This window comes from Akebia trifoliata, chromosome 2 (assembly GCF_017979445.1).
Source record: "Akebia trifoliata isolate Shusen 1 chromosome 2, ASM1797944v1, whole genome shotgun sequence".
Taxonomy (NCBI): Eukaryota; Viridiplantae; Streptophyta; class Magnoliopsida; order Ranunculales; family Lardizabalaceae; genus Akebia; species Akebia trifoliata.
The window spans coordinates 7930418-7942916 of NC_141376.1; the positions used below are offsets into that span (position 1 = coordinate 7930418).

Genomic DNA, 12499 nt, shown 5'->3' on the forward strand with positions numbered 1-12499 from the left:
ATCCTGATAAGTAATTGATAAAAATTAAATAAATAAATAAATAAAATCCTCATTGTCTATAAAGTAATTTTCCCTAATTTTCAATTCCAGTAGGTCCCCCAATATTACTGGGATGGTGGGATCTTATCTTGGATTTCTGTATGTTTATCCCATTATCCACCTCAAGATCGTGAGTGTTGAAAGTCCAATTTTACTCAAGTTGTTTTGGTACAAAGATGGCACATAATGATAAAATCATATTAATTTGATCCCCTCCGCTGGATTATTTAAAGATATTATGGTACATCTATGAAATTCATTAAATTTATCAACATTGACCATGAACAATTGCAAGATTACTCCAATTTTCTTGAGAATCCAATAAAAAAAAGAAACCCAATTCACAATGCTTTGCACATGACAAAGTGGGGTTTTGTACTAAAGGAGTTCAAAAACTACCCAATACTTGGTCTCCTTCCCACACCACATGTTACTCGCTCGCATGATGTTCATTACCAATCTAGATGATTCAAAGAAAAATAAATAAAAAACTCTCTAACCCAACAACTAGGATCTTGTTTTGATAAAAAAACAATTAAGAAGAATGTAATTTTGAGAGAAAGTAGAAAATAATTTTTTTTTACTTTTGAAAGTAGTTTTATAAAATGAATCCAAACAAATTTTTTAACTATCAAAAATAAAAATAAAAATTATATTTTTAAGTGTATCCAAATAGGCTCTAGAAATCACAACCATCTTCATCTTCATCTACAATCTTCGAGGCCAACAAAAGGAGATGTATACATGATTCATAGGGGGCATGGAATATAGGATGGTTACCCTATTTGACCTACAAGTCACGAATTGGGTAGTGTTGCCAATTCCATATTTGTCTCTCTCTCTCTCCCTCTCTCTCTAGGACACCAATAATAATTTCAATGGACAAATATTTTTTTAATCATTGGATTCAACATTAAACAAGCGCATGGAATGTACCTTAAAGAGAAATATATCTTTGCTAGAAGTCACCAAAGGGTGGGCTAAACACTCAAAATCGATGGGTCCAAAATGGTGCTTCATGGAACTAAAGTAAAAGTCTGAGATGGAAAACATTACCCCAATCAAAGTATCCGACTGACAAAGTCAGGCTCCCAACTTGACTAACATAGCGAAACTAAAATTTTTCATCTTAGTATTCTCATATAGGAACCCTACTCTCCCAAGAGTTGGCTAATAAATATTTTGTATGCCAGGTAGGTTTAGTCAGCTCTTAGAGCTAGTCTAACTATTGAGTTAAAGCATTTTTTTTTTAAAACTATTTCCAATTCAAGCCCTTAGTGAAAGAATCAGGATCATCAAGTAAGGTATCCCATTCCTATAAAATAAAAAACAATGTCTATTTGACAAGTTTTGGACTCTTAACCAAGCCATTTCCATATGACGTGCAGTCCGATGTATTTAATCTCCCATCAAAGCGTGCCATGTAGACATCATATGTTGCTATAATAATGGGACACCGGTCTAGATCATGAGTCCTAATAAAAACTATAAAAGTCTCATGGCTGTAAATGATCGATCAAACCCAATTTTGGACGGTGAAAGAGCTGACCAAACATTCATGGACCACGACAATAAAAGAATTAAGAATGTGCCATGCGGCACAAAAACAAGTGCAGGTCCACACATCATGTTCATTGTATTAATGTACAAATGTTGAAATAAAAAGAAACTCGTAAATGGCCTTTGGGGTTTAGGGAGTAGGGACAATGGTGTTGACCCATTTGTGCTGGTAGCCGCATGTCAAATTCTCTTTCGCACGTGACCACCCAACCAATCACCGTCCCTTCCACTTCTACCATAAACCAAACCTTCAAAATAATGTTCTTTTTCACTTAAACCCTGGAAAATGAAACATATTTGATATGCCTCCCTCAACTAAAATAATTGAATTGACTCAAAAACATATCACCCGGACACAAGTGAAAGTATTGCAATCTCTTCTGGGTTTGTTCGATTAATAAGACTTTCAATGGGTCATATTCTACCCTATCAGGGTTGATATGGAGATTGAAGATGAGTTGGATTAGATCTAGATTCGAGCAACACTTAATTCTAGTAACTACAACTGACCAATCAGGCTGACGCCTTATAATATGAATTAAGATGAGTTGACCATCATTTAATATTTTTATTTAATCATCCATTAGAGTGATTGTGTTTATTTGCAATTATTTTTCTTTTAATTATAAATATATTCACTGGAAAATATGAATCTAAATATGAAAAGATAAATAGATAAATATTATTATTTATAATAAAATAATATATAAAAAAAGCATCACATTAAGATTTCACTTTAGGCCTCAATTTGTATTGAGCCGGCCCTGCTTCATATGCAGGTCTATCTACAAGGGGTGGGGCATGCATTCAGGTCGAATTGATGGAAGAGTGTCTCCAGTAGTGTGGCATGGAAAGGATTGAGAACTTTTTATTCGATTGGGTAAATGTTAAAGGATTTTAGGATGCAATTTAAAAATTTTATTAAATCGAGGGAGGTATCCCATATATGCCTCACTTTCTAGGGAGAGAGGCCATATTAAAATTAAAACTCAAAACCAATTACAAAAGAACCAAAGACTGGCAGCTAGCACGAGTGCACTACTACACACTTGACACGCTCACACCTATAAATTTCCATCTCCGGGTCATATGCAACACATTTTCCCTTGCTTACTCTCTAACAAAGGAAGAAAAATGGCAGACCAAAGGACCTTCACCCTTTCACAGGTTACCCAACACAAGTCCATGAAAGATTGCTGGTTTGTCATCAATGGCAGGGTAATATTGAACACTCTTCCTATTTTTTATTTTTTTATTTTTTTAATTGTGATTCCTCGAGATATATGACACAATTGTTTAAACTTGTGATCATCTCTTCTCATGACTAAAGTAACTCCGTAGAAATTCATACAACTTTCACTCTTTATTTGACAAAAATACAAATATTTCCTTACACCTTCCCTCTTTTCATAGAGTATGGTATATTATAGTCGGTCACATGTAGACATCATACTGTTACATAAAGACACAAACTATGCTAGGGGACAAAGTGCACCTTTATACTCAGAACAAATACTTAAGTTGTGTTTAGTTTTGATGTGGGTTTGATGAGTTACTTGTAGGTGTTGAATGTGACCAAGTTCATGGAAGAACACCCGGGAGGAGGAGAGGTGTTGGTAGAGTCAGCTGGAAAGGATGCAACGAAGGACTTTGAAGCCATTGGCCACAGCAAAGCTGCTCAAAGCTTGCTACTCAAATACCAGGTGGGAGTCCTGGAAGGCGTAGAAATGCCACAAGGAGATACCCAGGAAGTTGCTTACACAGAAACTGAGGGCAAAGAGATGACTGCATTCGTGATCAAGGATGATTATATTGTGCCCAAATACATGATATTGATGGAGTTTGTTGTACCACTATTGGTCGCTGGACTCTCCTTCGGGTATAGATACATGACAAAGGCAGCCCAGACTGGCTATTAGATTTTCAAGGTTTGTAAATGGACGAACCGACCAGAAAATAATTATTGTGCGTGGGTTGATATATTGAGTCCACTAGAACAGGGTTGAGCCTAGGATTGTTGATCTGATATCTAATAAGGTACTGGTTTGGTTGGATCAGCTTTGGTCCATTTCAATAGGCATGAAATTTGATGTATTTATGTATTATTGGCCATGGAGAGTGGCAGCCTGCTAAGTTGGTTGAAGTCTGTATCTATGGATACCACAACTTGTGTTCGATACCACTCCTTTGTGACTACTGAAAAAAACACTGTGATATTGGAAAACAGAATAAAAATAATCTAAAATCCTAGAAGTAAGACCATATTATCATAATCCAAACAATAAACCAGGATAAGATTCACAGATATTCCTCATCAATTATGGCACCAAATACACAACACACACACACACACACACACACACACACACACACATATATATATATATATATATATATATAGATATGGGGGCTATGGTAGAGAGGCCTCAAAAATTAAAATAAAATATAAATCTACCATGAGAGTTGAAAAGGAGTACTTGCAAAGATGAGTGTAAAACATATATGAAATGAAGACCTATGGTGCATGAAGGCAGAACAAGTAACAAAGAGTTGTAATAATCAAGCCAGTAGTCTTGTTATTTTGCTTATATGCTTCTTTTCTAAAATGTGTCAGACTGAAATTGGTAAGCTCCCTGCTATCACTAGGTGTGTGAAAACCAAAAAATTTCCCCCCACGTTATAATTTCCAGCATTTAGGTTTGCGCCGATTGACCAGACAACCTGGTACCAACAGTGACAAAGCCACAATCGAAACCTGATCATAGAAAATGGTTTTGAATCCAGTATCAAAAAAGGTGGACCTAAAATCAAGATCGACAATTCCAATCAAGTATCTGATACTCGTCCTGTATTAGAATATATCAAAAAAGTAAATGAGAGACTCAATTTGCATAAACTTGATATATGTATCAATTTCACATTTGATGTTGTTCAAATACCAAACTACCAGGAATAATATTTAAATGGTTCTGATTCCAAGAGTATTGGACATGTGTAATCTGAATCTCAGGGACCATCAGCATTTTAGAACTTGGGGCAACATTGCTACAGTACCCACCAAGGAAGGATGCTAACACTACTCAGTTCAAATCACCAAAATGAATGGATTGATCAAGTGTAACTCTTTCCAGCCATGCAGATCAATTGAATTAACAACAACAACAAATATTTTCATTATAGATATTGTCATCGTCATCGTCATCATCGTAGTAGGCCTTGTACCAACTATATGGGAATGGCAGCAAGAATCATGATCCTCCACTTAATTCTATCTAAATGTCGTCAAGTCTTCAACATGAATACTAGAGTAGAAACCCGTCTAAGCACCATCATAAACACATCAGTGTGGGGATTTATCCGATTCCAAATTCCTGTGCATGTAGTCAAGGTACTCCTGGCAAAAATCAGCACAAAAAGATATACATGACCTTCTAGTCTTTGTTCAATCTACATAGTCTGCTATTTTTTTGCTTCAAACCTAATGTTACTATTAAGATACAGAGCCAGAACTCGAGTTTGCATAATTCAATCTACATAGTTTGCAATTTTAGCAACCTACCTCAACCATAATGATACTATTAGCCAGTTTAGTTTGTTAAATCAGTTTGAAAGTACCAAGAATGAACGTAGTAACTTGGGTCTGTAACTACTCGATCACATACATAACAAGTAGAAGCATTATTACCTGGAGTATCCCAACAGCGGCAAATTTGTCAACAATTGTCTTGGCCAGTACTGGGTGTAGATCCAAAGACAAATACGGTGATTCTACACACTGAGAACAACCATTAAAATTAGAATCCTCCATCCCCAGCAACACTATTAACAGATAAAATTGGGGAAATTTGAGGTCCCTATGCTCTACCATAAAGAACTTAAATAGGATTACCAAGTAGTGGGGTGCACGGGCCAGTCTGACCTACTAAATAGCCTTTGAATCCAGTCCACTTGGACTAGGGATTGGATTGCAGTGAGTATGCATTTGGTTCGAATTGAAGCCCCATATGGTAAATTACCTAGGTGATACTTTAAAGTAGAAATACGTGCAGGTGCAATCCGAAATTGATGGCCAAGTCAAATATTTAGTCAAGGCCCTCAACAAGTATTTCAGTATGTGCCACACCTCGGTTAGCCTTAGGACATCACATTAGGTCTAAATCCACGCTTGGGCTAATCATAGCCCAGCCCAAATCCGCCTACCATATCCATATTAGTGGGCAAATGTCCTTAGGTGTTATCAAATCAACAATAAAGTCAAAATCATGATCACCCAATCCAACTCTTTTGGTATAAATCTCACTGGTGGAAAAAAAATGGAATGATGAGTCCAAACACCTTGCATGTGCTCTGCATCAACAATCAAAGACTTTACCCACATAGCAAGCTGGCATGTTGCAACTTTGACCTCATATTTCGCCGTAAAAATTAAGAGTACTGACCTTTGATGTAAAGCGCTCATCCCAATATGTATATCTCAAACCTTCAAGGTTTCCTGTTTTGCGAAGGACCTCAACAAAACGCTTCACTTGTGCAGCCTAATCCAGAAGCAGAAGCAGATTGTAATCAGTGATGAAATTCAGGGAATGAATTGAGAATTCGTTAGATGAATACGCACATCTGGACTGCAACGTTGTCTATGAAAAGTGCATCCAATAACAAAGCCCCTCAGAGAAAGTTCTGAAATCTGCATAGTACGCAAGTTACAGAGCAGACTTTAGGAGGGACTGAAAATTCAGTGAATCACCATTGTTTCCAAGCATTAAGGAGTGTATGCATTTTTTAAATAGATAAATAACTAGGGAAAATAAGGAAAGAATCTAGAGAGAAAAAAAGAACGTACGAAAATTTACAATTTCACATTTAAAGTTTAATATCCAATTCCAAATTCCAAAATAAAATTAATTTGTAACACATCCACAGTTTCATACTTTCCAACAATCTTACTTTTAATCCATCAAACGAAAAACACCACTTTGAATGTAACAAGTACTCTAATATTAGGAGGAGTGGAGATATGAGATCACATAATAGGGAAGAAACAAAAACTAGGAACATGGAAAATTAGAAAGTTATCATCTAATGACAACTTCCCCATAAGAGGTACACCTTAGCCAAAGAGTGTCAAAAAGGTATGCAAGTCCCCAAAAGCAAAAGGCATACTATTTAAGTAAAGAGTAAGCCTTTGGGGGTTAAGAGCCTTTCCTTAAAGCATCAAGGAGTTTTATGAGAACCTCACCTCGGGCGAGCCTCCATAGTATTGAATTTTGACATATTTCCATGAAATTGTTCCATTTACACAAGGTCGGACAACCAACAGTTTCTTTTTGGATATATTTCAGTGAAAATCACAATTCATTTCACAAAATATTTCAGTGAATAATGAATTTTGATGGAGACAATCAATTTTTGGATAAAAAAATGCAAGATTTCTGTAAAATATTTCAATAAACAGTGAGCTTCCACTGAAATATTCTTTGTTTAAAATTAGGGTAAATTACACTTTAACCCCCTATAATATTGCATAATTCCATTTTGACCCCCTTGTGTTTGGATAATTGCACTTACCTCCCTTATAGTTATCAAAGGGGTTCACCTACCCCCTTCTGTCAAATTGTTGTCAACCTAACAGTCAAATTCCTTTTATAAAGACCATTTTGCCCTTTTTAAAATGTTAAACTTTTTTTATAAACAAAAATCTGCCTATGAAAAAATGGGTTCAATGAATGCTTAGATTGGGGCATTTTAATTATTGTTTTAAAATCTATTTTTTTAATAAAAAAATAATTTAAAGCAGGGGGTAAAATGTTAAAATAACATCTGAATTTTAACAGTGTCAGTGAAAGGGGAGGTAAGTGCAATTATCAAAACATTAGGGGGTCAAAATGGAATTATGCCAAACTACAGGGGGTCAAAGTGTAATTTACCCTTAAAATTATTACAAAAATATGGATAAAGACTTGCACGCAACACTATAGGCTAGCCTGTTAAGGTCAAAAAAGAAAAAAAATCACAACTAATGAAACAATTAGAAGCTTTATCCTGTTATTTTACTTTAGGATATTCAATTGTTCAATATCACTAACTGTTATTTTACTTTAGGACATTCAATTGTTCAATATCACTAACTGTTATTTTACTTTAGGAACGTTCAATTGTTCAATATCACCAATTGCATGGCTACTGATACACTAATTTATCATCAGAGTCAGGAACATTTCATTCTTATGATTCTCCAACAGTAGAAGGAACTAAGATAAAAATGATAATCCAATAGGAGACATGAACTTACCAAAGTTTGGAAATCTTTGGCCATCAATTCAATATTACTCTGCTTACGAACCAATACACTGAAACATTGTTAACAATTAACTAATTACATAATACATGACATAAAATCACAAATAAAATATGAATGACATGGAAACCAAAACATAAAACAAGAGAAAGGGAGGAGAAGTGATGACAAGAAGTGATTTTGGATATTTTGGTGGGTTTGTTTACTTGTGGGGCAAACGAAGCAAAGTTTTCAAGGAGCATTTATCGAGGATTTTGTGTTTATGTGGGATGAGTTGTGCTCTGTATAAGTTTTCCTTGTTTGCATTTTGGATATTGTTGACTTTGTTTTCTAAATTTTTTGCCCTTTTTTTTCCTTGTATTGTAAGGGGGCCACCTCATCCTTTTTTTCCTTTTTTTAATATAAGTATAATAACAAAAAAAAAATTTATGCTCATATATTGGGACTCCTTTTTTTTTTCCGATACCCACTAAATTATACTTCGTCAAATATTTTCTCCTAGTCAATAAAAACCATATTGGGATACATCTTTTCCTAAACTTCTCCATCCATTGTCTAAGTAGAAAGAAAAACCTGATGGTTGGTCTCCTTGGCATAAAACCACCAAATTGGTTTTAAGATATCTTTGTTTGTTGTCTTAGTTTTTGTTACAACACTCTATATATAATTTAATAGCAAGATTAGTCTGTTTGATGCTCCGATAGATAATATAGTTTTGTATGATCCCTCTGTTCTCGTATATGAGTGCACTATAGAACTTCCTCTTCATTCATTCTACATCTTTATAGTCTTCTAAGTGCCAAAGCAATTCAATACTACCCATGCATTTTCACATGTCTTCAGAAATAGTATCTAGTACTACAGCCCTACCTATCTTCATCTTTGCTATTTTTATTTTTATTTTATTGGTAAACCTGTTTTTAATTTGTTCAGAAATCATATCTAGTACCTGATTTTTTATTGGTAAATACCTACAATTCACTCCCCTGTTTAAACAGGAATCGGAAATAATCTTCATTATGGTGTTAATTGAAGAGAAGAGTTAGTGATTATGAGAGAGCCAAATACAATTGTTTGGGGGGGGGGGGGGGGGGGGGGGGAACTTTTTTGACAGCTTGGAATGTAGTTCAGGCCAGGGGCCAAGTATCTTGGTGGCCTTTGACTTGTTTCTCCCATAAGATTGTGAGGCATGGCTACACTATTTGGATGGCTCAAGTTCTAAGACTATCTAGATAGAAATCAGATCCTAAGTGTAAAAATCTAGATGCTGAAATTAAAAGCAAGCCACAAGGGAAATTTTTGATTTTTGGGGCCTTCCTACTCAAAGCTAAGACTTGGAAATGGAGCAAGTGGTTGCGAGTTCTGACTAGCTAGTGGCTGGTGGACCCTGAATAGTGAATTCAATTGAAGATCATGTTTGTTGTATTGCAGGAGTCATTCACAATTCTTCAGGTCAACCTTTGGTAGGTTTCCAAATGCTTATTGATCAGAGTCCTTTTTTCCTTGCGGAGTTCAAGGCTTCTCTGGGGATCCTCAATCAAATTGTGCTCAAAACAATAACATTGAAGAAATGTATGAGCATTTTTACTCCAATAGCTGTTGATTATATTAACCAGGGCTTGTCTAGCAACTAATTTGATAGTTACTAAGTTCTGACCCAGCTATGTGGGACATAATGAGGAGGGAAGCTACTAGGTCCGATGGCTTTTCTTTTCCAGCTGATCTTCACCTGTAAGATTTTCATTGACGTCTTAATCAAACTACTTATCTAAAGTTGTAGCCTGCAAGATGTTTTTAAATAACCACTGAAAAATACATGTCAATGACTATGTATCAAATACAACGTATAAAGCTGCCGGTCTGCCACACAAATTTTCAGTTAATAGTGCATTTAAGTTTATTCAATACAAAAGCGGCCATTACAAATTAAATTGTGGAATCCCTAAATAAGAAGATTTCCATTAACTAATTTGATCAAGTATACACATCGAAGGTGCTAAAAGTTTCATACCTTAGAGGTGATGCAATTTTATTATGAATATCTGAAACAGCTAGTCCAATATATTTATTCCCAACATCTAATCCAAGCAAACGCCCTTTTTCTGGTGCATTTTTCTTTAGCAAATCATGGAACAAGCTCATAGGCTTCACATACTTCATCTGTAAATCCACGAAGAATAGGGATCAATTCTTTGTTTTTTAGGTAGGTATTGGTCCATATCTTCAAAATCAAAATTAACCAGTGCATGCTACCAAAACAGTAGGAAGAACAGGTGCCTATTAGTTGGTAAAGTCTTTGGGTGATGATACCAAAGACCTGGGTTCGAATCCTGCCAACACCGTGTTACTGAATTCCTTAAAAACAGGCTTATCTATCTCAACACAAAAAAAAAAAAAAAAACAGTAGGAAGAGATTGGTTTTATAACAAAATTTTGGATGGTAAGTGAATCCAAAGAGCGTGGGACAGCTGGCTCCCCATTTCAATCTTTTTCTTTAGAAGTGGGTATGTTAGAGGCTTGGTCTCTAACGACTCTACTAGAGTACCAATTATACCATGGTACATATTTTTCATTCCATTTAGTATCCAAATTAATAACAGCATGATTATTAGAACTTGTTGTCTAAGTTTTCATTCACACCCTATTTATATTGGCAATCAACTATTTTACAATGTAAGATCCCAACTCAAAAAATATAAACATTAAACAGTGAGAAATTCTAATATATTACAATTACAATTACTAATATATACGCCCCAGATAGCACGTGAGCTACACTAAGTTAAAGATCCCTGGATCATGAACTTCCACAGGTGGTCAATTTTTGAAAAAAAAAATCCCAATCTGGTTTACACACACACGAGCACACCCATGCACACGCACACACACCAAAAAAAACTTGATCTTGATTCCCAACACAATAGCTCTAGGAAAGCTGAAAGGAATTTTTATACAAATGTTACACAATTGACAAACATATTCAGTTATGATTTGCTCAAATGATAGTTTGATACCTCTTTAATTCGAAATACAGATTACAGCTTCTCTTTTTAAAGCTGTCAAATTTTAGAAAGCAGTAATGCTAGCTGTTCGTTGGACACCTTGACTTCCACACAAGCTCCTACTGAAACAGCAAGTCGTGCCGCTAATTGATGTTTACACTGAAAAGGATAAAGGGTTATAAAAAAAATTAAAATTCTTAATAGAAATAGATGGACTTCCTAAGAACATCAGAGACTAGCATATATATGACTATAATAATGGGCAAGAGATAGAGAAAACCTACACAAAGCTGTTCTCCTCTGCTGACAATGTCATAGAAGAATGAATAGCACGCACAATAATGTTCGGCAAAACAGAAATACTCCTCCCTTCTCTTAGATTCTCCAACCACCTAACATTCCAAAAGTTGATTAAAGGGTTTTTTTTTTCTAAAGGTGAGAAGTGGAAATTAGATGAAAGTGAACATATGCATTAACCTGGAAAACACAACGTCCACTAGGTTCTCCAGAAATTCTCTTGACACCTCTTTGATCTACAATCCTAGTTGCACGTTCAAAGTTCTTCCCAAACAAGAAATTCAAGCTGGATTAAAGCTGAAATTTCTACTCAGAAATCGTTCTTTCTTTTTAATCTAAAGTGGAAATAATTTAAAAAAAAAAAAATTGGAAAGAAAGAAACACTAACATCGAGAGTTGATCGTCTGTCACTGTTTCAATCCAAATTGAGTGTTTGTTAATCGAATTGGTTTTTGCGATCCACAAGAATAAAAACGAAACAAAGTGAAGATTTCATAATGAGGTAGTGAGAATTAAAAAATAGAGAAATGGAGATAAGATCTGGACCTGAACCAGTCGATCTGATGTCCCTCCACACTGCTTCTGCAACTAAGCTGCTTGCAGACATTCAAACTATTAGAGATAAATATTTAGGGTTTTATTAGAATCACAGATAGAGTGAGAGACAACCAAATGTTTGATGCTTCCCATTGTTTTGGCCTCAAAGAAATGGGCAATGTCTTGAGCCAACAAATTTCTATTCGAATCGGAAATGAGTCGAAGTGCCTCAAACGAGTTTTTATTGTGAATCGGTCATCACATTGAGTCTGATTGGGGGTGAACTGGATCCCATCCCAAATGTTTGTGGGCGTTCGGTTTGGATTTTAGAATCTGATTTTGGCTCGTAATTAGATTCTGAAATCTTGTGGACATGAGATTTTTATTTTTGAATATCTCTTTCATTTTAAATTTTAGAATTGCCACCATTCTTTTTGAAAAAAGGGTATGAATAGTCACCTGGAAAATATTATTGAAAAATCATTTTTCTTTGTTAGTGACTCTCGTACGAATAAGATCCATTGATCTACCTTGGATCTATATAAGGGGGTCCATATTAGGGAGTAGGGAAGGTGTTAGACACCTTACTCTCTCCACCATTAATGATAATCTCGGATTCGATTAATTTGAAATAAAAAAATAAAAGTTGGAAAGATTCAATTTATGCCTTTGAGTGTAAGAGACTTTGATATGGGTTTAAATCATTAAGGGCCTCCTTATTAAGAAAGGGGCCCATCGATAGCTCAAACCTTTTGTGGTGTGTGTATAA

General features: G+C 35.3%; 2 protein-coding genes across 5 annotated transcripts; one reads left to right on the forward strand and one right to left on the reverse strand.

The window, feature by feature from the left end:
- Window positions 1-2660: 2660 nt before the first annotated feature.
- LOC147409280 (cytochrome B5-like) lies at window positions 2661-3781 on the forward strand. The gene is made up of 2 exons (XM_086427195.1): window positions 2661-2817; window positions 3162-3781. The coding sequence occupies exons 1-2, from the start codon at window positions 2689-2691 to the stop codon at window positions 3516-3518; spliced, it is 486 nt and encodes a 161-aa protein (XP_086283321.1). The 5' UTR covers window positions 2661-2688; the 3' UTR covers window positions 3519-3781.
- A 704-nt stretch (window positions 3782-4485) lies between these two features.
- Window positions 4486-11898, reverse strand: SSN2 (zinc finger SWIM domain protein). 4 transcript variants are annotated; one of them, XM_086427181.1, is made up of 7 exons: window positions 10909-11049; window positions 9906-10054; window positions 7889-7946; window positions 6215-6283; window positions 6039-6134; window positions 5285-5374; window positions 4486-4993 (listed from the first exon to the last, which is right to left on the reverse strand). In XM_086427181.1, the coding sequence occupies exons 2-7, from the start codon at window positions 10052-10054 to the stop codon at window positions 4940-4942; spliced, it is 516 nt and encodes a 171-aa protein (XP_086283307.1). In that variant the 5' UTR covers window positions 10909-11049; the 3' UTR covers window positions 4486-4939. The 4 variants fall into 4 exon arrangements, with proteins under 4 accessions (XP_086283307.1, XP_086283312.1, XP_086283317.1 ...); XM_086427186.1 differs by lacking the exons at window positions 4486-4993; window positions 5285-5374; window positions 6039-6134; window positions 6215-6283; window positions 7889-7946 and adding exons at window positions 11181-11288; window positions 11374-11479; window positions 11582-11626; window positions 11740-11786; window positions 11863-11898 and having other exon boundaries at window positions 9916-10054; window positions 10909-11055; XM_086427191.1 differs by lacking the exons at window positions 4486-4993; window positions 5285-5374; window positions 6039-6134; window positions 6215-6283; window positions 7889-7946 and adding exons at window positions 11181-11288; window positions 11374-11479; window positions 11740-11786; window positions 11863-11898 and having other exon boundaries at window positions 9916-10054; window positions 10909-11055.
- Between the last annotated feature and the right edge of the window lie 601 nt (window positions 11899-12499).

Bases quoted from the DNA above. Each gene is read 5' to 3' on its own strand.
- SSN2 (XM_086427181.1), bottom strand. From the start codon at position 10,054: ATGAAGTATGTGAAGCCTATGAGCTTGTTCCATGATTTGCTAAAGAAA. The intron at 6,284-7,888 runs GTAAGTTCATGT...CGTACTATGCAG, and splicing joins CCAAAGATTTCCAAACTTTG to ATTTCAGAACTTTCTCTGAG. The intron at 4,994-5,284 runs GTAATAATGCTT...GATTTTTGCCAG, and splicing joins CCGCTGTTGGGATACTCCAG to GAGTACCTTGACTACATGCA.
- LOC147409280 (XM_086427195.1), top strand. From the start codon at position 2,689: ATGCAACACATTTTCCCTTGCTTACTCTCTAACAAAGGAAGAAAAATG. The intron at 2,818-3,161 runs GTAATATTGAAC...AGTTACTTGTAG, and splicing joins GGTTTGTCATCAATGGCAGG to GTGTTGAATGTGACCAAGTT.